The sequence below is a fragment of the Haliotis cracherodii genome, unplaced genomic scaffold (assembly GCF_022045235.1).
Source record: "Haliotis cracherodii isolate W230 unplaced genomic scaffold, xgHalCrac1.p SCAF_16, whole genome shotgun sequence".
NCBI classification, from domain to species: domain Eukaryota; kingdom Metazoa; phylum Mollusca; class Gastropoda; order Lepetellida; family Haliotidae; genus Haliotis; species Haliotis cracherodii.
The window spans coordinates 31,607,078-31,631,544 of record NW_027266271.1 but is presented as its reverse complement, the minus strand read 5'-3'; the positions used below and the strand labels follow the sequence as shown (position 1 = coordinate 31,631,544).

At 40.2% G+C, this 24,467-nt stretch overlaps 1 protein-coding gene across 1 annotated transcript; it reads right to left on the bottom strand.

The window, feature by feature from the left end:
• Positions 1 to 8,713: 8,713 nt before the first annotated feature.
• Positions 8,714 to 15,929, bottom strand: LOC139463704 (uncharacterized). The gene is made up of 8 exons (XM_071244959.1): positions 15,854 to 15,929; positions 15,361 to 15,477; positions 15,089 to 15,142; positions 14,415 to 14,636; positions 11,470 to 11,575; positions 10,720 to 10,895; positions 10,091 to 10,411; positions 8,714 to 9,360 (listed from the first exon to the last, which is right to left on the bottom strand). The coding sequence occupies exons 1-8, from the start codon at positions 15,927 to 15,929 to the stop codon at positions 8,714 to 8,716; spliced, it is 1,719 nt and encodes a 572-aa protein (XP_071101060.1).
• Positions 15,930 to 24,467: the final 8,538 nt, after the last annotated feature.

Below are 24,467 nucleotides of genomic sequence, written 5' to 3'. Positions count from 1 at the left end.
CATTCCTTTGGAAATAGCAGATGGGTTGAGATTAATTGACTGCTTCTCTGGAGACTCAATAACCAAAAATCTTGGCCAGTATTCATCTTGTTACGGAGGTAGATGATTATCATTAGTACTTGGTTCATTGTCAAGCTAACGTTTTTTCCCAATGTGGTTTGCAGGATCCATGTTGTAGGGTATAATTAACGATTGACTGTGTATTTTGTTCGGTTCATTGGGGTATGAATGGAAAAACCGATGTGCAAACTGTATGAATACGCGTAGTTGGCAAAATGATAGTTAGAAACGGAACCTGAAGACATGAAAGTTGAACCGAGGCGAGCAGGAAAAAAACAAGCGAGCGAGCCTGCACGTTTGGTGTTTCATTCATTCTCGGCCTTCGGTTTTAAAGGGTAGTTTGGACAATGAATGTGCCTGAAAGTCGCTAAATGACCTGTGCATGACGATACACGTGAACAAAAAGGGAATTCCATCGACTGTAATATAGGGATTCCCCGACATTTCGCAGTAATAAAAGTAGTGCGCCTCGGTGGGCTTGGCTTAATATTTTACATTCATTAGGAAATGAATGCAATCACACGTGACCAATTCAGCTAATCAGAATACAGGAATTGCAGTGAACACAACGAAAATTTAATTATTGTTTCGTCATCCCAGATGCCCATCCACAATGGAGTGTCATAAAGACAGTGCTATAAACAAGCGGTTCTCTGACTTGTAGCACCAAGGCTACGGGGATGATATACTCTTCTGTTAAAAAAATCAACAATTTATCATACCATGAGCCAACGGCTTCTAGGCATACGACATACCTAGGCAAAGTACATACTTGTAAACATATTTGTAAATATTTCAAATTCAATGAATATAACAGATTCATAGAAACGGTTAACATAACATTTAAATTGTGACAAATTTGTGCAATTTTAATGCCCAGGGCTTGGCGTGACCAGCCGATTCTTCTGAAGTAAGGGTCGAAGTGGTGTATTGGGCAAGGAATGCTATTCCTGGAATCAGTGCCCTAAACCACCAGACCACCTTCCTCCACCAACACGGGGGCGCAAACTTACGGCAAACGGGTTGCCCAATTTAATCGTCAATTACGACCCGCAATGGGTGCTGAGGGTTCTACCCCGGTTCCACACGGATTTGACTGACTGACTGTTGCCTCCTGGCGATTTGAACATTTAGCATGCATAGGCCGCGATTAGTGGTCACGGGAGTTTCATGAACAAATGAAACTGGGGTGTTACTTTTTCCAATGTATTTAATGGAATGCTTCCTGAAATATTTTGACATTTGTTTGTGCTGATCAGGATTTATGTGTGGACTTGATGGAACATTGTCATTCGACTTGTGGACAAGGTGTGTATGCACAAAGTGATTTTTAAATCGTTTTGACTCTTGGAGCCTTCGGCTATACACATTTTGTGAGAGTGAATGGTTTGACTATCTCAATACGATTCCTGATACACCATTGCTCGCAAGTTTTACGCACGCCGGAAGTGTGTGTTGATGTGAAACAGTTCATCATTCGCCAAGACATTACTCACGGACACGTTATCCACGACTGTATCTGTGACAGTCAACTTCAGCTTCGATACAAACTGTACCCATCCGGGAACCTTCAATAGCGATTTGGCAACACGTTATCACCATTTGTCTATTAACATGTGGGCTGTCGGGAAGCCTAGTGGTTAAAGCGTTCGCTCGTCACGCCGAAGACCCTGGTTCGATTCCCGACATGGGCACAATGTGTGAAGCTCATTTCTGGTGTCCCCCGCCGTGATATTGCTGGATTATTGCTAAAAGCACTCACTCACTCACTCACTCACTCACTCACTCACTCACTCACTCACTCACTCACTCACTCACTCACTCACTCACTCACTATTAACATGTTGTCTCCACCATGATCAAAGGAATCCATGTTGTTTCATTGTGAGAAAAATGCCCTTTCCTGTTATCTACTGATGTCATTAGGATGACATGCACGACACAGGCTTATGTCATGAGTAAATAAATACGTTTAGAAACGTAATACACATTATCTATGACACTAGCAATAAATACATGAACATAAAAAAATTCGTTAAAATCGTTTCATTTAGTCTCCTGACTTTGAATAAATGAAAATACCCAATAACGTGAACTGTCATCATAGCGAGGCTACTGTCATCCATTCAAGACGGACGAGGTCAACCTTGTACGTCACATGTGCGACGTACGGACTAAGTATCTCGTGTCCATGTCTTCAGCATGAAACCATGGCATGCCATCAGGAATGTCATTGAAATTGTTCAGTGTACATCATTGGCATATTGTTGTTTGGAGACTAAGGGAATATATCATCCCCGATGAGGTAACCTAACCATCCACGCCATGGGGATACGATGGCACGCAATCACTCAAGGCAGAAATCCTGACCACCTAACACAGACCGCCATCATAAGGCTATACTATTACTAAGTGCGGCGTTAAACACCAAACAAACAAACACTTCCCATTTTATGCGCCTCTTAGTCCAGCATGATGTTCTGTTAATATATCTGGCTAGCAATACCCAAAGCTTCACATAATAAATCAAAATCGACCATTATCTAAAACCATTTGTGATCGTTTGTGAGGTGATGACTGATTATATCGCATAGTAATTGTCCTCTCAATACTCGAATTACCGAGTATTAGTAAAAATCACGCAATATTGATTCCGGTTGTTAAAGACACGAAATCTGCAAGATTTATTTATTTGGTACAGATATACTTCCCCACAACCGGTTATTCATTTACCATGCATTCAGTGCGCAAAACCGGATGTAATCGTACGCAGTGAATTAGCAGCCACGAACACTTCCGGATATGCCCCCAGACTAACGGTAAATGATGGATGTCAGTGAAATCAAACCTCACCAGTTTCACACCTCTCTGATCAGTAGTTGACAAGCATAGTTGTTACATGCGTGACGTGATTCATCCCAAGGCTCAGTCATTGCGTCAAAATCAATACGTTCCACACAAGGTGGGATATCGAGAAGGAAAACCATGAGATCCTGTACTGTATCAACATGTTCAGAGTGTGCAACTGCTGAGTTGGTATTGTTGAACCTCACTGGACTCGGGGTCAAGTGCTGCTCGAGGATTGAGACTTCTATGGGTACATGTCGGGGTATGTAGTGAGTGATTGGGGTTAAACGACGCTTTGAACAGTATTCCAGTTACGTCCAATGGGTACATGTATTAGATGTTGCCAGTTATGAGACGTCCATTACCATGGTGTGACATGGGTGTGACCAGAATATGACATTCGAACAAGCGATCGTCACGAAAAAGGGACGCAACTCTGCACGGGGAGCTGCGGCGCCTTGGACGACTTAATAAGCCATGCCTATGGACCAATTACAAGTGGAAGTTGAAACTGCAAATAATGAATATAAAGTACCCAACCCGTCAGTATAGCAGCATATAATGAAAGGGCTTTCTAAATTAAGTTTAGGACACTTATATTGTTGTGTAAAAACAGATCCACATATATACTCAGTATTTCGTTCAACGAGGATTAAAATCCACTTAGATTTGTGAATTTTACAAACATAAGCATTCTATGCAACGTTAGCTGTAATATATTGTTTGCCACATGCATGAAATAACATGGAGATTACACAGGAAAGGAATCGCTACTCGTCGATAATTCCCCATGTTTGTTACATTATCACAGCAATTCTGTACGAGTGCAATATCACCAATACCGGGAAGCGTTCATAAAATACTCCAATGACTGACAGGATCACCTAGAAGCTGTCAATAACGAAGGACATGGGTTAGGCTTATAATCGGCATGATCAGTTAAAGTTAACAGCTTGTATTCCACACACCCCCTTGCAGTTGATATGTACCACTTCCTTAGCCAGCATATAAAGATGTAAGTTTGTTGTTTAACGCGGCAATATTCCAGCTATATGACGGCGGTCTATAAATAATCGGGTCTGGACCAGACAATCCAGTGGTTGACATTATGAGCATCAATCTACACAATTGGGACACAATGACATGCGTCAACCAAGTCAGCGAGCCTTGACCACCCGATTCCGTAAGTCGCTTTTTACGACAAGCATAGTCGCCTTTTACGGCAAGCATGGGTTGCTGAAGACCTATTCTACCCCAAAATATGAGAAGATCCGTCATGACTTAATCGTTTGGGAATCTCACCAACGCAAATTGAGACTCGGAATTCACCACAACCCACCACAACCCTGATAGGTGGAAGCAGCTAGAACTTGAGCCTTAAAGGAATAAGGACAAACACGGAATTCACTTTTATCCCAGTGATGTTATCCCCTGAAAATGTTGGAGCAAATATGCACGTCGCTATGTAAGAGCAACAATCTTGAACGCGACGTTCAACTCCATATCCCCGCACCTCACCGTTAAACCAAATTAGTATCTACAGGGACCAACATTTAGTATTTGTGGTAGCAATTCAGGCAAGGAATCGGCATCCCCATGGGTACCAGTTGTGTTCGTGCTGATCTGTTTCCTTGTGCACATGAATAGGAATTTCTGCTCGGATTAGAGAAATCAAAAACACGGCAATTTGATTAAGAAATATAAGTTAGGCTTCTGGTATAAACTGTAGACAAGATTGTATGACAAGAGTAATGACAAATTTCCAACAGTCAAATGTCAATTTATTGTCGAGCAATATTCCAAACGTTTTTTTGTAGACATGTAGGGAACAATGACGCTTCAACATCAACCTTTGGCGTCTACATTTCACAAGTTTTGAGGTACAATTAAACATGATCTTTCTACGAAGATTTCAAAGAGCGTCATTCGACCCTTGCTCAAAAGTTGTTTTATCAAAGTTAAAACATTCAAGGCCCTAGCAACGCTTTCACAAGGCTGTATTGTTGTAGGTTCAGGTGAACAATTGACTTGTCTTCGCATGTGTTTGTGACGGGTGACACAGGTGGGACAGGATACGCTTAACTTGTCATCACCTGGCATCATCACTAAATGATGGAGGTTCATAACACATGCTCATGATATTGTCGGGATCGTTCAATCGACTCTGCTTTTATGAATATTGAAGTGTTGCGGCAAGAAACACAGTATGATACTCTCACCAAAAGTTTATTCATATTTTCGTTTTCACAACGCTGAAGCGTTATCGTTACCGTCATAAGACATTCGTTGGTGATGTTGAGGTTCAGAAAACTACAACGAGAAACGAAACACTTGCTAAGTTTTCAACACAAACCTGAACCATTCAAAGTATACACATATTCTAATTCCAAGCTGCAAAGTTATAATCACTTATATCAAATGTTTTATTTGTACATACAGACAATAAAAAGGTAAGGAACTAAAAACTTTGTTCTGCCATAAACCACCCATGAACTCTTGAAAACATGGAGGCCTTCTGTCCTACCCACAACATGTGCAAGTGATTTACTCAGTAAACCAAGGAAACTTGAGAAGTCATGTTGATAATTTAAAATATTATGCTGATCTTATACTTTTAAATAATTTAAAACGTTAGACTAAGTGTTCTGCTCGTACATAAAGGGTTTTGTCACTTTTATGTACAGCGAAAGGAGAGAGGGGACAATTAATCTCATTTTACGAGTGCTTCGAAATATTTCAACGCTAATGCTCACACAAGGCGTAATGAAGAATACAGAACATCTGTACCAAGTTCAGGGATCAATTTGATCAAGCCAGTATACTAGTCGCATCCAGTCAAACAGTGATTGAAAGCAGGAGCGTCTGTCAGCAATCAACCACCCCAATTCAAGTGAGTGGTTTGGGTGATCCTGGCACAGTCAGGCTGGTTAGGCTCATCAGCTCAGGGCCCTTGCCCCCTCTACACGCAGCCCAGACAGCGAATGAGACTTCTCCTAGGAAGCTCTGCCCAGTCGAACCCACAGATAACTGTTGTGAGAATGTTAAGACTCTACAACACTGCAGCCTTCTGCATTACCCAGATAGCCAGAAGGGCTGTATTCCTGGCAGGAAAGCCGGGTACTCTCCCAATGTCAGTCAACAGATTGGGAGGTACCAAACCTAAGGCACCGAGAACAATGGGGGAGTCGGACAACTTGGTACTTGTGATGCAAGCGTGACATTTCGAAAACGAGGTCCGCATATTAACCATGTCTTTTTTTTTATATTGTCACCCGTGAAGATCCTCGATAGAATAGGTCTTCAGCAACCAATCTTTTCTGTAAAAGGAGACTATGCTTGTCGTAAGAGGCGACTAATGGGATCGGGTGGTCAGGCTCGCTGACTTGGTTGATGCATGTCATCGTATCCCAATTGCATGGATCGATGCCCATGATGTTAATCACGGGATTGTCTAGTCCAGACTTGATTATTTACAGACCGCCGTCATTTAGCTGGGATATTGCTGTGTTCGGCGTTAAACAACTAACAAACAAACAATCTGAATATTGTAAATCACAATAGTGTTAAAAGGTACAGAAAAGTCAATGATATGAATGATTTCATTGGATTTATAAAAAAGGACAAGGTTAGATTTGTTGGCCTGGATAGGTCTAAGGCTGTGTACGGGCCTATTCCAAAGAATTTTGTATTTATTATTTACTACATATTCTCGGTCGTACCATGAATGGACCTCACTGCATGGCGAAGACGGTCATAAAATATTCGAGCCACTCCATCATGTCGCTTAAGATACAGTGTTTGAGTCACTGCCTAACCGTTTTACACACACTCGGCGTGCGAGCGGAAGCCATGTTGTTGTAGCGGCAACCGTCATCCACACGGTGAGTGTCATCGTACTTCTGTCATCACTTGACCCGCTCTTCATAACTCGGTTCACTTATAGCCTCGGGAAAGATACATATGTAAATGTCAAAAGCGGTCTTTTTAATACACATTAATTTCCAGATTGTCTAAAATGACATTTGCCTCTTGTGCGTGCTTATGTGAGTGTGTGGAACAGTGACGTTATTAACAGAAACGTTGCACCATACATACTTGTGGGTAAATTCTTTTTTCCATTTAAATGAATAATGTATAAACATTCAAATCATGAAAGACATATTTTAGTATTAAATCTAATTGTATGATGTATTCATCATTAATAATAAATATTTAATCAAATGCATTTACTTTCAACTACATAAGACATTTAGCTATTAGATTTTGCAGTGTTTTTCTGTAATAAGTGTTTAAAACAAGTTATCATTAAACTGTCTCAGAGGTTACATTAAACTTTTACTTATATTCAGTAACGGAAACATTCAATATGTATTAGGTGATGCTAGGGAATTGTATCGGACATCATTTTTGTCGGTTATGCGTCAAATTTGGAAATGTCCTCCACATATCTTCCATAAAACGTTTTTACTGAGGCCTTGGATGGTGTAACCTTGATCAAACAACTTCTGAGCAAGAGTCGTATGACGCTCTTTTAAATCTTTGCAGAAAAAGCATGCTCGATGGTATCTCAAAATGTGTGAAATGTAAACAACAAAGGTTGGAGCTGCTGGAATATTGCTGACATCAAGGGAAAGTTGATTATCGGAAAGTTGAAGTCATCCCTCTTGACACATAGTCTTGTGGAGAGTGTTTTGTCACTTTGAATCTTTTTGCACAGATCTAAATATGAAACAGATGAAGCGGTCTCACTGCCTACTTCTTGCCTAAATGTCTTACCCCCAAATTTTACAAAGAAGTTATCAATGAGGATGTCCAGCATTTCACATATTGTTTTCTCAGTAAACTTCAGGTGTCCAACCACGGCAGTAGAATCTTAGACTCATTCTCTTTATTGTTTTGTATGCCATAATAACTATTGCCTTTGAGTATTTATGATCCATTGCTTGTCAGCTTTACTGCAGTCTGCACACAGTGGAACATTGCTGTTATTTGCGTCAGTAAGTGACACACTGTATGGTTACTGGACTACTGGTCAACGTGGTCTAAAAAACAACTCGCTCGTCTCAATTGAATTTCGATAGTTTCACTCATATGACAAGCATTAGGCACTTCCGGGGGTTCACTGAGTGTATATATGAATTATTATCGAGTTAAAAAAACAACTATGTCATAAAGCAAAAAATACTGAAGCAAAGGTTTTGACGCCACAATAGCTTTACCGCAGAAGCATTGGAATATTGTGATGTAACATTAGTTTGCTTTTAGTGCTTTGAAAACTCGATGCAGTTACTAGCCGTAATTCAGGTTTGTGAGCAAAAGCGGCAATAACCAGACTAATTGAAAATGTAAAGTTCAAGAAATACCAACTATTATATCGGCTATTCAGAACCTGAATTTGATAAAGGAATATTTACACAAGTCTGTAATGGAGAAATCATGACAATCAGTTCTACTTCTAATCAGGTTCTAGTTCTGAAATCAAAATATTCTAATGACTTCTTTGGTGAAAACTATATTGTGGTTGAAATTTAATTTCTCTATAATATTTGCGGCAGCTTTACTTGTTTAAAATGCACGTTCAGAATGGCCAGTGAATGCCTGGCTCAGAATCAACTGCAGGAACAATAACGTGGCGTCATCATACTTGTTTAAAAATCAATAAACGGACAGGACAAAGCAAGTGATTTTATGTTCATGCTCAAGCATGGTTTTATGTTGTGTTGCATACATACATCACCTCATATTCTCAAGAGATCATCACAAAGATCATGGTCAGCAATACGACAGTATAGAGACACAAAGGCTCTCAGTGATCATCACAAAGATCATGGTCAGCAATACGACAGTAGAGAGACACAAAGGCTCTCAGTGACCAGTGAAACCCTGCGGCCGGCTCATGGAGGGATTTGCCAAATATGGTGTTGTATACGTGGTAACCGATCCTCCAGGGAAGGAAGAAGCCATGGGCCAGGCTCTGATCCTCCACAAACACATAGGATGATGCAAGGTGGCCGTCAACGACAACGTTTCCTGCCAAGGTCGTCGGTGCGTATGCCCCTGTTATTACTTGTTTTCTTATGGCTGTCACTTTCACAGGAACAAACGATCCATTTGTCATTTCCGGGCGGAACAGATAGTCGCCGACCTCGACCTTTGACGCCATCCGAGTTTCTAATGAAAAGCTCCAAACTGAAGTTACAAAAACCACGTGTTCCTTGCTCAGTGTCAAGGTTAGGCCATCCTCAGTGTGAAGTATGACGTACTCGATGGGTGTGTGGTCCAGTTTGTGCATCATCAGGTTGACGTCACTGAAGGAAATCCGGCCTTCCTCGTCCATGACCATGACTGTGTCACCGATCATCAACTCGTTCATGGGTTTGGTCCTGCCATTCTCCATCTGAACCAGTGATGATGGTGGAAAGCAACTAGCACCTTCATGGTATTCCAATGCATCTGAAGCATAATCAACACATGATGTAACATAGCAGAGTCATCAATTAATGTAGCACATTCAACCCCCTTGGCTCATATAACAACACTAGCTGACGTTCTTTTAAATCTTTACAAACAATAGTATTATCGTTATTTTATGTTTGAAAAATATATCAATAAATGCAGCAAAGCTGTTTCGTGTGAGATCAGATTAAGCCAATTTACGGTCCTGTTCCTTGGAAGTATATATTCATCATTTTCCATGACGCCCTCTACATATTCTTGGTTGTGCCATGTATGGACATCTGTGTCAAAAACACATGCATGGTGAAGAATGTTAAAAGGATCGAGCCACTCCGATCATGTCACCTAAGATACTGTGTTTGTGTCAAAGATAGGCATTTACTGACTATGAGTTGGACAGTCTCATATTTACAGTTTGATGCAAAACCACACATTGAAGGTGTCGAGTGGGAAGTGAATGGTCCTGAGCAGCAAACAGAGTGCTTTCCTTTTCACTTTTCAGGCCAGCCGACTTCATTCAAGCGAAGGACCGTACGAAAGGATGAGTAACATAATTGTTTGTGGCTTTGACTTTATTGCGAGCGTTGACATGGGCATTCTGGAGTCTGTCCCTAAAGTGCATCCCTAGGTACGTAGAGCCTGACCTGCCACGAGATGGTCAATTACTTCTCCCTCAATATGTCATGTAGAGCGATTACATCAGGTTACATCATGAAGTCACACTTACAATGTGATTGATAAATGCAGGCAAGTACGTCAGTGTCGTGTTGAACGTTTGCGTCGTCGCATGGGTCTCTCCATGTTAAAGGAGAAAAGACAGGTTCGGCATTTTTGGAGTAGGCAAACGGTCCAATGTGAAGTAATGAACAGATGTCATATTCCATCCGAGAACAGTTGCCATGATCATGCAGGTATTTTTCAATATCTGAGGCGTGTGATGTATTTGTAATACTCGGCAGATGATGTCCTGTATAATTGTCGAGATTGTTCGTGTTGAATATATCCCATGTGTTATAAAGATGATACCGATGGAAATTCACCATTGCCCCTGAACAAAAGAAAAGCAAAATGTTAAATTGATTCTACTATAACGACTACAACGTTCGATTTCAGAAACACAGTTTGAGGAATTACCAATCCTTATAACATGATGTACACACACACATATATATATATATATATATATATATATATATATATATATGTATATGCTTATGCTTGATTGCTTTCATAAAAGAATCATTACACATATAATTATGTTTCTAAGTTTGAAGTTTCAAACTATCCATAATCTCTCAGTATTAAACAACCTTTGTCCCACTAACTGCCACTTTGCTTCACGTGAATGGGACGTACCGTCTTCCATGTTGAAAGGGTGTAGGGTTATATATTCGTTCCTATCTACCCTGTTTTGTTCATGCCACAGTCCAAGTGTGTGAAATAACAGATGCGCTATCGTTTCCACACTGCTACAGTCGTCATCCACTGCAACCTCCTGCAGTCCCCCTTGTCGACCAACATATGACCAACATCTGGAGAATATGTGACAAGTTTACTTAAGTAATAACAGAATCTAATTGGACGAATAACCGAGTTTTCTTTCATCGGAAGAATATTTAGAAATGTACTTCAATGTTATGTGTGGGGGTATAAACGTAAAATGTCAGGTGTGCACTCTTTGAAGATTTACACTGTGTGCAAAGTGTGTAATAGTCAACAATAATAACTTCACAGGCTACTTATTTAATCATTCGTTCAGTAAAACAATGCGACACAGCCTAAAAGTATTAAAGGTTAGTTATTCAAATGCAATGAATCATTTGCAGTTTATTCCAGTTCGGAATGGACCACTGTTCAAATAAAAACCTAATCGATTTCACTGAAAATATGTCCACTGATATAAAACACCAGGCATGTTTACTAATTACCAGAACGTTTATCGTTGTTTTGAGACACATGGCAGTGTTGCATATGTATGCTAGCTGATGTCAACAGTGCATGTTTTAACTAATAAAAAATAAAAAATAATATACATAGAAAGTCATATTCTGATGCTAAAAATGACTGTTTGACTGTTAGGACTTCGATCTTACAACCAGTTCTTACCCAGGACCTGTTCGAAGCAATACATAGTCAACGTCACCAGCATGATACGGACGAAACAATTTGTTACCTTGGAGCCCCATAGTTGAAACAAATTGTTGAACTGAATCTGAAAATAATATAAGTAAGAAGATAGCGAATGAACAGACATTTTTCGAAGTTACTTATGAATACTGATCGACGTAACTGTACTACATGTAGAGTGGTTACATGCATCCTGGCTATGTTTGTGCATGTTTTCATAGCAAATTATGCCTTTCGAAAGAATTTTGAATAGAATCGAAAAAGAACCATAATCCTAAAAAATATCCGCCAAATTCAGAGTCCTACCACAATATAGGCAAGTCTTTATTAATCACTATCAAATAGTGATGATACCACGCGTTAACGAAAGAAAGAGAGTATATTGTCCCATCCATGATGGCATCCATCACAAACACATGTAAAGGCAAGGCAAGATTTCACCTGAATAATCACGAGAACATAAGGTACAGGCCAGAACAATAGAATACTTACGCGTCATATTGTCCTCCACATTCTACCATGATAAATATTGAAAGCTTTACCACGGCCTTGACTATTGTAACCCTGATCAAACAACGTTTGAGCAAGAGCCGTATGGTGATCTTTGAAATCTCCGTGTCCTGAACCATTAGATAATAATGGCAATGTTCGCCACGTTTAGTCACAAATGCCCCATGGAACAAGGAATAAAGTTGTTTCCTTAAGCCTGTCGTGTGGGATAGTTTGTAAATGGTTGAAACATATTTTGACATAAATGATCTTGGTTTCTTTTCTAACATTGCAAAAATTCAAGCAAATCCATTGCGTGTTTGAGCAGCCAGGCGATAAAATTTCATTTGTCTCAAAGTAAGTCCTTCTTTGATTGTACTAAGAATTATAGTTAATCTTTGAGACAGGGCTTTGGTCGTACATTGGCTGGACCAAACAAGGTATCCCTCCTTGTACGGATTTTCTGTGTACGAGTTTTGGAATCCAGTCAAAAAAGGAATGGTCTAAGCTAAAACAGAAGTCGGTACAAGTGATGCGTGGCCTTCCTACTCCCACCTGACTTGCCTCTATCTACTTGCCATGTGCGGACGGAATATCAGAATACACCGATTCTATTTCATTCCAACACTAATTCCTGGATTCAAGAAGTTTGAGCCTGTGCCTCATTTAAGATGTTCAACTGTGACAGTTCGTAATTTCAGTTCGTAATAGTTAGAAATAAGGCATTGAAGATTGCTGCTGCCACATATATTGACCACTTTATCACATATTTGAGCTAGTGTATTGCCTGGGCCCATTTGCACAAAGCGATCGCAGCGCTAAGACTACCGTAAGCCTATGTTTTTAAGTATGGGAGTTAGGAGTCATCTTAGCGCTAAGATCGCTTTGTGCAAGTGGGTCCTGGTATGAGTGTAAACAAATTTGTGTGCATTTCAATATACTGTGTTGATTGTTCATTGATCTTGTGCGATTACCTACTGATTTCACAATTTAGCTCTGTACGAACCGATTTTTGGGTTAACCATAGCGTTTAAAGTCGAGAAACATCACATAACACAATGCATGGCCTTTGGAGATAACTTAGTAGCACAGCCAAAGTGCAAAGGCTAAACACAGGTCATTTAAAAAAATATATTACGAAAAACGAAACATATGTGTCCCATGGCCACTGCCTACTACATATTTACCAAATGTCATATTTAGAACAAAAAGTAAGGACCATACACAGCTTCCATCAATTTATCAACCTGCACCAGAAAAAAGGAGACCATTGAGACGGACTCATCTGTTTTATATTTAGTGAGTGAGTGAGTGAGTATTGTTTTACGCCGCTTTTAGCAATATTCAAGGAATACCACGGCTGGGGACACCAGAAATTGGCTTCACATATTGTACCCATGTCGGGAATCAAACCCTGGTCGCTTTTACCACAAGGCTACCCATGGATCTATGCATAAAGGTTCAGAGTGACAAAACACTCTCAACAAGACTGTATGACAATGGTCAAGTTTCCCTTTATTTCGAGCAATATTCCAACAGTTCCAGCCTTTGATGTCACAACTTTTAAGTTACATTCGAGCATGCGTCATACGACTCTTGCAAAAAAGTTGTTTGATCAAAGTTACAACGTCCAAGGAGTAAGTGAAGCTCATCAAAGCTTTCCTTGGCAATTACCAAATTTTATTCGTACCTCATGTTCCTGTTTTTTTAGAAAAGTTACCTTGCCTTTGCATGTGTTTGTGACGGTGGCCGCCAGTTAGGATATGCGAACATCTGGTATCGCCATAGTGGATGGTGTTTCATAAACACAAGCTTGTGGTACAGTCTGTATCGTTCAATCGATACTTGTGGTAATGGGTTTGTTTTCGAACTAACAAATTCAGGTTTTATCATTGGGTGGGAACAAGCATGTGTAGTTTTAGCTTCATTGATCTGATGGTGTCTGATGAGAAGATGTTACGACAAAAGATGCATGAATATTAATATGTTGCAAAATTGTTTTTCCGATCCAGATGCTTAGAACTAACTTCGAACTACATATGGTGATCACCTCGCCATGTTTCAGGCCTCCAGTCCTTTCAGATTGGAGAAGAAGATTTATAATCATTTAAAAAAACAAAGTTTTGAGGCCTTGCACAATTAGCTTAATCAGACCATACATTTCGGACAATAAGCGGAGAAGGTAAAAGGTTTAAGGTTGACGACGGAAGACTTGCAACGACATCAGCTCACAGGACCTTTCAGATCAGGTTATGGTAGTTATGATAGTTTAATAACAAAAGAAACTTTTAATTTACCATTCCTGAAATGATTTCTCGTATTATGTTTTGTTTGCATTCCAGCTATATGAGGTCGGGGAATAAAAACGGAGGGTGACGGAGGGATATTGCTAGCACAAAATCCCGATGGGTGTGAACATGAGTTACCAATCTTACCTGGAACGTCTGGTGAGAAGAAGATAGGCACTGGTAGACGCCAGTATTGAATGGGGATTTTGGGTAAGCTGTCGGTAACGTTTGTGTTGATTCCTGGTATAATCGAGGCTACATTTCTTTTGCCGAGAATATTCCAGGTGTAAAGCTCCTTGTACACGTCAATTGCACGCTTTTGACCAAGATTCAACTTTATATCCCCCTCGAACAGTTCATGCAGGATTCCTAAGTGAAGAATTCGAATTAAGATACAATGTAAGCCATTCCCATAACAACGCTGAGGTATATAAGGAGACAAATTGGAATTATGCGGGCGACCACCTGATCCATGTACTTTTATATCATGATATCAAGTATAGAAAAGTACTGACACGATGGGTTTAGGTACTGTCACACTAAAGTTAATTCATAATCTATTCGAGAATAGTCTATTTACGTCTTGTTCTTGATTTAGTAAGTAGGGCAATGGTTTGCAAAGTCGTTCTAGGCGAAGGAACTAAGGTTGTTTCTCGGTTAATGAGCATTGTACTCGTGAGCAATGCGGTAAACGTCTATGACCTGCGCAAACATTTTGCGCCTTCTTCCCAATGCCGACACGCCTTTATGTGACTGAAATGATGTTCAAGGCTGCGTAAAACTAACTCACTCATTTAGTGCTAAGTGAAGTACCATCTTACCTGTTTGTCTGTTTATGCGAATCACTTTGTCAAGAGGACGTTCGCTGAATGACGCTAAAATGAAACAAAAGAAATGCACGCTACTGTTACACACACGTTAAATGCACCTTATGATATATAATTTAACACTGCATCTTGGAATTTAAATTACTGTAATATTTAAATGATGGCTTCTTTCAATCGCATTACTGAGAACTTTGGAAAAGGTTAATGATAAGTTAACAAACAAATGCAAAGAGAGTGTATGTCGGTAAGGTTTTATGCGGACGTACGTTGACAGAAAAGGCTTCCGTTTCTTTTGATGAAACCAAAAATGCATTTACATCTTTCAACAGACCCGTCGGTAACACACACCTCGTGGACTCCACATGCTGCGTGACTGCACTTTACTAAACAGAAAACTCAAAGTACAATTATTGAAAGACATAAAACTTCTTTTACATTTGGGCTTCATTTTAACTTGAAGAAATGATTAGTAGCGTGTTAGTATTTGCCTCAATAACTTATATAGAAGACTACAGAAGATTTGTGATATATTTTGATTAGCTGGGTGGCTGAAGGTGGCTTCCAGTGCAGAGATGTATCCATTAACTTCCCGTTTGGACTTACCCAAAATTCATGGTTTGTTCTACCGGAACCATTTTCCTTAAGTTTTTCAAAATTTAATTGGGACTTTATACAGTTTACAAGCCCATTTTATGACTGAAAGTTGTTCAAAGTGGCGTTAACAAACATCATAAGTTGTTGACCAACAATGTACCATACCGTCTCGTGTCTGATTATCCTGAGGTCTGCAACCAGCAATCAGTACAAGAGCAACAGTTAATGTGAGTAACCGCATGCTTTGCTGCAAATGATAAAATATCATTAAAATGATATTACCAACATCTTCCGTTCCATGCAAATATAATTTACTCTAACAATAACATTTCCATAACTCGTTGACGAAATTAATAGTAGGCTAGTTATTTCTATTCAGTCGGGGCTACTGTTAAAAAGCCAGCTTTACATAAGATAACCCGCAAAGATCCGGGTTAGAATAGGTCTTCGGCAACCCACGCTTGCTGTACAAGGCGACTATGCTTGTCCCTCAAACACTTATGTCGGGTATGGCCCACTTTTTGTCAAGCTGCAAGCTCTACAATGCCTCAGCTTCCCGCGAATTAGCAACCCAGTCTGACGCTGGGGGATGTTTAGCCACTCTTATATCAAGATGTTCTCAAGGTCACGAAGCAGGGCAGGACGTAGCACCCTAGCATATAATCGACGCCCAAGCATGTCCCACACATGTCCAATCGGATTAAGGTAAGGGGCAAATGCTGGGCAATCCGTACGCCTGATGCCGTGTTGCTGTTGACACTCTGTGACAATCATTGCTCTGTGTGACATTGCATTGTCGTCCTGAAACACTGGTCGACCCTGGGACGTCGTACACGTATGCCGTGGATACGCAGTTGACGTCTTACTGTTGATACCGATAAACGTGCACCTGTTGATTGAGGGCTCTCACGCGCAGGTACTGCTCAAACTGTCTTGTGGAAGCTTTTGGGCGACCTGATCAAGGACACTCACGGAATTTGTCTGGCCTCAAAACGTCTGGCTACATATCGTTGTGATCTGCCATCCCTCAGCAATGCTACAGCTTGATTTCGAATTTTTGGGCTTAAGCTTCGACCACGAACCATGATTATTTGAACTGACCGTTGCATTATGTCTAACACAATTTAAAGCCACGATAATTTGGCGTTTGACAGCGTCTTTTTCTGCCCAAACAATTTACTATTATGTACTGTCACAGATTTGAGTTCACTTTCGATTGGTACACTTACTTTCCCCAAATTCCCTTCCCAGGGTAGTCTTATATTGCCGACACGCGGTCCATGTGACCGGGAAAACGGACACGCTCAACGAATGAACACGCTCCTCACATCTCGGCTCTCTCAAACGTGGCTTCCGCCTAGCAGAGGATGCAAGGAGCGTGCCATTGCCACGTCTTCCCAGTCACTACGCCCGCGTGGGTATAAGCTTTTACATTTAGGTCTACAGAAATAGGTACTACATCAGCCGCCCAAATCTCCTTTATCTAACACACCCACTACATATTTAAATATTTGAATTTATCCAAAAAAAATCCCGAGCCGACTGTTTCAAGTTGTAGTTTTGTGGTTTCCAAGCACAAAAAGAAAACACCGTGTTCATTTAAACACGATGTTTATTAACCGCCGGAGCACTTCCGGTTCTTGCATAACATAACTTAAACCGGAACAAACCGAGGTATTGTTACATCCTCCCTTTGTTAAAGAAATTAAAGTCCTTTAATTTTCACTAGTCTTCAGCACACTGATAGAATCTTTCTCAGAGTGATTTTCACATTATTAATCTTTTAGATTATAAGTCTTTTCACCTGAAAAAGAAACACAATCTATCATATTGAGATGACCTTAAGAGTCATTTAGATGACTATTATTAATTAGCAACAAAGACTTTGAGGTAGCCTGGAGCTTGTCTTTCTGATTTCCTGATGGCTTGAGGACTTGACTTGTGCTTGCTGATCGGAGTCGGACGTCGAGATTCTGAGGAATGCTGTTTACTCGCTGTAGATTTTTGTGGGGTAGCAGCAACAGATGGAGATGCACTATGTTCAAGTACATCAGATAAAAGGTGTATATTGCTATCGCTGATGAGCTCATGTTGAGCTGGTTTCAGCGATTTTCTCAGATACACTCTGTTGCGTCTGAGTTACCCGATTAAGATTCAACTTCGTATGATCGCTCATCATAGCGTTTGAGGATCTTACTTTTCTCCCACTCATTGTGTCCAAGGTGATATGGTTTGATGCGAACTGTATCTCCTTCTATCAATGAAGATAGATCCTTTGCATGCTGATCGTAGATGAGCTTTTGTCGATCAGCATTGTTATTGTGGGCAAACTTTTTCCAGCTTGAAGTCTTCCTTACTTCTAAGGAGGTTGTCAGTGACTGGTAGAATAGATCTGCTTCTTCTATTGAAAAGCTTTTGTGCAGGACTGCTTCCTGTACTTTGAGATGGAGTGTTACGGGTCTCTAGAAGATATGGGAGTCTGTTTGACTCTTCTTGCACTTTGTCATCATGATTTTAGCTGCTTTAACACCAGCCATTTGCATTGGGATGTCAAGATGAGCGGGTACAGTGTTCAGTGTCCCATGTCTTACAGAACTTGGAAAAGTCCTCAGATACAAACTGTGGACCGTTGTCTGAGATGATTTTTGAATACTGCTGCGGAGGTCGTTGTGTTGAGCTTATCAACCTCCCAGACATTGCTGAAATAGTCAACTGTCAGGAGATATTCGTTTTGTTCCCATGTGAACAAATCCACACCTACAATTTCCCAAGGGAAATCAGCTGTTGTTGGCATCAGAGTCTCTTTCTGTTAACTATTTGTGTAGCTTTGACAAGCTTCACATGTTTCAGTGATCTGGGTTATCTGGTCTTTTCCCCAGGCTGGGCAAAGTCCTTTCTTGAATGGGTGATCACGTGCGCAGAATTTGCATGTTTGTGATTTTGTTCCTTGAGTTTGTGACAATTTTCTACTAGAATTGTCACTATGCTTTGATTGTTGTGATTGACTGTGATTGATTCTTTTATATTTACTTGTGAAGTTTCTGTTTGATTGTCTATGTGTGATTTTGTTTACTTCTGCTGTTTGACCACTTTGACAATTTGCTTTAGTAGTGATGCAAGTGTGAGTTGTCTCTCTTGTAAGAGTCTCTTACGAGTGTTGTCGTCCCTGATACCTAAAACTACCCTGTCTCGGATTAATGAATCTCTTAAACATTCACAAAAGTTACGTTACGTTACGTTCTGGCTAACTGTTTTACATCTGCAACACAAGATTCATTGTTTTCATCTAGTTGCCGCGTTCCAGTGTTGAATTTGTATCTCTCAAACGTTTCATTACATTCTTCGAGAATGTTTAACAAAGTTTAACAAATATATGTTTGGCAGAATCTGTTTCAGATTGGTCACAACCATTGTAAATTTGTAGCCCTTCCATTCCCATAGTGGAAATTAACAAAGACTTGAAGTAATCTGCACCACAAGTCTGTTCATTCAATCTAGAAATGACACAATAGTGTCCCACATTTGCTTCCATAACGTCCATTTTTTTGACTGCATAGTCCGCTAGTTTAAGCGAATCGGGTGCCTTAATGTGGTTAGAGTTTCAGATTATTTGCTTGGTAAGGAGCAGTTGTGACCTCTGTGGCTTCCATTTCATTAGCAAACTTTTCACCAGAATTTGACATTTCTATGTCAATTTAGAGACGTTTTAGACGTCAATATATCACAGACATATCTGATCAGAGACATAAATCTTCAGAATATATCTGATCTTCTCAGAGGAAGTCTATACTTATCGCACAGAAAGCCCGATTCACGATTTTCGATCACGCTGATCGAAAACTGACCAGATTAGAAAGTTCGGAATTTTCTCTCAGAAAAGTACTTCAGAGAGTTAGAAAGTTAGATAAATATCATTATCTATCTTAGCCTACATATTTCAAGCTCTTCCCGACGCTGCCACCATGTTTCAAATTGTAGTTTTGTGGGTTCCAAGTGGGGCTGGGACGAAATTTACTACTGTATTCTCGGTCCTGTCTTGCAAAGTAAGCTTTGGCGGTAGCGCATTTCGAAAGCAGAACTAGTAAATTAGCATTGCTTGTCACCGGAAATGCTGGTACCGGAGGCATAGTTTCGCGACACTTATGGTCCCTATCAGTAATGTACGTAAACTTGTATTCAAGCAGGGTTTGTGCAACCAAGAGTATTAAAACTTTTGAGTGTCATCAACATCTCTCAATAACAGTAGATTTAGGAATTGACGCCGCACTCAATTCCAGCTATATGACGATGTCGACATGCAATCTGCTGAAGACATCTATTCAGTTTACATCGTAAACCGTAAATGAACAAAAACAAAACAACCATATAGAAATCAATTCTGATAAATGAAATAAGTCAACAATAATAAGGCGCCGATATGAAATAAGTAAATAAGTGAAATAATGTGTACATAAAAAGTGACATGAAGTATAATCGAGCATGCCCTTTCTACCAAGATTTCAAAGATCGCCATACGACTCTTGCTCAAATGTTGTTTGATCAAGGTTACAACATTTAAAACCCCAGTAAAGCTTTAATACGTTTTTGTGGAAGACATGTGGGCTGCATCCCGATGCAATTCACTATTTTGACTTGTACCATTTATTACAGTGTTTCTTTTCAGGTGAACAATTGACCTGCTTTTGCATGCCTTTGTGACACGTGGTATTATCACGATTTGAAGGTGATGTATGGATGCTTGGTCATGATATGGCCGGAATTGTAATATCGAGAGCTGGCAGAGATTTCTTATGAATATAGAAAGGCTTTTATTTACTGGCGCTATATTACAACAGATTGTGTGAGTGGCGGATGCTACCTGTATATCAAAAGTTGTTGACCCTTTCGAGAACACCTGGTGTCATCTCTGACTTCACTGATAAATTCATCTACGTTTCAACCCCATGCTGCCTTTTACGGAATTATTTCGAAATATACTTGAGAGTGATTATTCTCTGACGTTTTCAATTCAAGTGGTTACACAAAAACGACAAAAAAACGAAACTTTACACATATACTGAACCAAATTAAAAACTTCACAATCCTAAAATTTTAACATTTTGACCAGTTATCATTGTGGGCCCTTATTGTGTATTTAAACAGTAATGGCCACGTATTGTCTTCAGATAACACCCGTTTTTGTACAGGTGAATCGATCAAAATCATGTGCACGGCACTATAGTGGCAAAAGTGTGCAGAGGATCGACAGATTGCCTTACGTCACCTCCGTAACCGATTTTTGACGGCTACATCAATCAGAAATGAACTGTTTAGGGGTAGACTGAGTGCTCAAACTGTTCGAAACCGTCTGAGAACTGCTCACCTTCAAGCACGACGGCCATACTGCGGGCCGATTCTGACTCAATTACACAGACTTCAACGTCAATTGTGGGCACAGCGACTCTTACGATGGACTCAGAGGAATTGGAATCAAGTCGTCTTCAGTGATGAATCCCGATTTAATCTTCGATTTGCTGATGGTAGGGCGAGGGTGTGGAGGCGCCGTCATGAACGTAACGCCCAGTGTTGTGTACAGGAAGTTGACAGATTTCGAGGCGGAAGTGTCATGGTGTGGGGTGCTTTCTGTGGCAGTGCACGTTCCAGGCTTCTTGTCATCCATGGCAACCTCAACGCTGCAGCTTACCGCGACCAGGTACTGGCACCAGAACTTCTGCCTTTTATGGCAGCACATGGACCCAGTTTGATCTTCCAACACGACAATGCCAGACCCCACACAGCAATTTTGACAAGGAATTTCCTTCAGATTGCGGGAGTCAACGTCATGGCCTGGCCGTCAAGGTATCCCGACCTCAATCCCATCGAACACGTCTGGGATGCTCTTGGCAGAAGTCTGCGCACTCTCCAGAACCGACCACAGAATTTGCAAGATCTTGGCACCATTTTGCAGCAACAATGGCGCCGTCTTCCCAATCATGTGTTCACAAGCATCACAAGGTCCATGCGGAGGCGTTGTGTGGCAGTTGTCAACGCACATGGTGGCCATACACGCTACTGAACTTATGTGCCATCAGATTCTCGTGTTTGGGACTTATGATTTAAACTGTTGATGTTATTACCGAATACCGTAGGTGCTTGGAACAAATTATGGTTACCACCGTTAATTAAAATCCTTCTTTGGACATTAATGATTAAAAATTACCTTCTCTGATACATTTGTCCGTTGTATATCATATATGGGATTACTTTTAGAAATGTGAAGTTTTTAATTTGACTCAGTATATTTAAACTAATTCATGCTAAAACGGGCATCGCATAGTGTACAGGTACTTTGAGCCCAGATGAGAATAATACGACTCATAATGCCAATGTATCCCATTATTAAGTATGTATTACCTACCTGCGGCTTCAAGCAGAATGAACAAATGTTAAGGGAATGTCACAGGTGTGTTTCAGATCAAGGACAGTTTCTTATCATGCTTTCGAAATAATATGGTACTTGTTGATAGCAAGAATTGGTCAAAGTTGTAATGTTACGTTACCAATTCTGCACCTCGATTTTTACCTATATTTGGGTTATAGGTTGAACAGATAATATGATAGTACTGTAACACCCATTGTCGTCATTGTGATGTTATCATATATGTTTCTATATGCATGTTTTTATCTGTAGCTTCAACTTCAGCACCTTTACATAAGTACAATCATAATTAGTCAAATGAATTGACATTTTTATTTACCTTTGACTATCGATTCTGTCCTTATCATATTAATATATGATTTCGTCAATAAAAAATAGCCTGCTCAAGCCCAGACAGCTTTATTCGAGTAAGCATAGAAAGTAATGTATTCTCTATACCGTATATTCCCAACCAATCCGAATATGACACTTAACATACAATTATTTCAACCAAAGAATGTGCCTGTTTTATGTTATGGTTGTGAAATATAGGGGCGTAGATAATCTATAGAAAGTGTCAATTTATGATTTACGAAACATAAATTTCTTGTCCAAATATCCATACTCCTTGCTTTCGTTTTTGGAGAGTAGCGAGACATAGGCAGTTACTCTAGCGGACAGACCGATGGATTGCCGCGAAAGGCAAGTAAAAACAATTGTTGTTTTGCGTATATGTGGTCCACTGTATAAGAGATTTCAGTTGGAACTATATTGGCTACTGTCACTGTCCGACTGACACATCACTTACCCTGTGACGTAATAAATAGTAATGCGCGAAATTCCAGGATACTCGCAATGTTTCGGTGATGTTTGCGAGAGAGGGAAAGCGATTTTCAAGCACAGAATTAAAGAATGACATTATATGATAAAGAGGTTTTCACCCTTGGGTATAAGGAATAAACATTATGTATTTAGCTCGCCAAGGCTCGCTAAATACAATGTTTATTCCTAATTCAGGATATCTACCATATCCTAACACACTCGCGTGATAACCTCTTTATACGTTTAGTATACAAAGCACTCTTGAACGTCAACTACGTCAGATAGTTAAAACTACGTAACAAAACCTTTCCATGATCATAATAACATAAATTCCAGAGAACCAGTCCCGATATATCCGCAGAAACAGATTGTATTGAGATTATGTTGTACGTAAGTACAGGCACATCTGCTAAAAGTAGAGTCCATACTACGATTTCGACTACATCATAAGCATGTGTACATGAATCACCATCAAATAGTGATGATACAATGTGTTTGGGACAAAATAATGTAAAAGTAAAAGCTTGGCTCCTACGTATTCCTTCTTTATTCATCATGTTTGGTCGAACATCGGATACCTCGAAGTATTTAGTACAGTTTTTGACTGTAGATTATATGTAATCATAAAAAAACACGTTTATTGATTTCCTTATATACTTGAGACATTTTCTGATCCGCTTAATGTCACGTAATGTGTTCATAAAATAATGAAAGAACGTAAAAAATATATCGTTTGTAATGAAGCAAGCTCTTGAGCCACCTGAGTGGGTTAGGGGTTTGTGGGTAATGGGTTTTCGTCACTGTTTCTATTACGTGCAATGTCTATCTTCGAGACACTTATGTACACTCTTCAAAACAACAAGAAACGCACAGGTAGATTTTTAGTTAATTTACTGTACCTAATAAAGTCGATACATTCAATTTAATACCATAGATACAAATATGAAATTTTGGAGCTCGATAGTCACATGTTGTCGTTGTACACAGGCATTAAAAACTAATCATTGTCATGTCACAGCTGAACTCTGAATTCTGTCCTGCGGAATTCTGCGCCATTCTGCTCGCAACGCGTTGGCCAGTTGTGGGAGTGTCTGCGGCGTATTCTGACCTTGACATACATGTCGATCGAGTTCATCCCAAAGGTGTTCGATTGGGAGATCTGGAGATCTCGACGGCCAGGGCAATACGTTGATGTTGGCAGTATGGGGGTAGTCTGCCGTGACTCGAGCTGTGCGCGGTGGAACGTTGTCCTGATGAAACAGCTCCCTCTGGCGATCAATGATTGGAAGAAGGTGGGGTTGAAGAATTTGAATCATTGTAGCGATTTGCTGTCAAATTTCTCGGAACCACAACCAAGTCAGATCTCGTGGTGTAAGATATGCCCCCTCCACACACACACACACCATGACACTACCGCCATCGAATTTGTCGAATGCACGTAAACAATGTGAGCAAAACGCTCATTTCGACGACAATACACACGTTGTTTTCCATCTCGCCGGTGACAAAGAAATCGTGATCCATCGCTAAACCACACCAGTTTCTCAAGTTCCAAGGCTG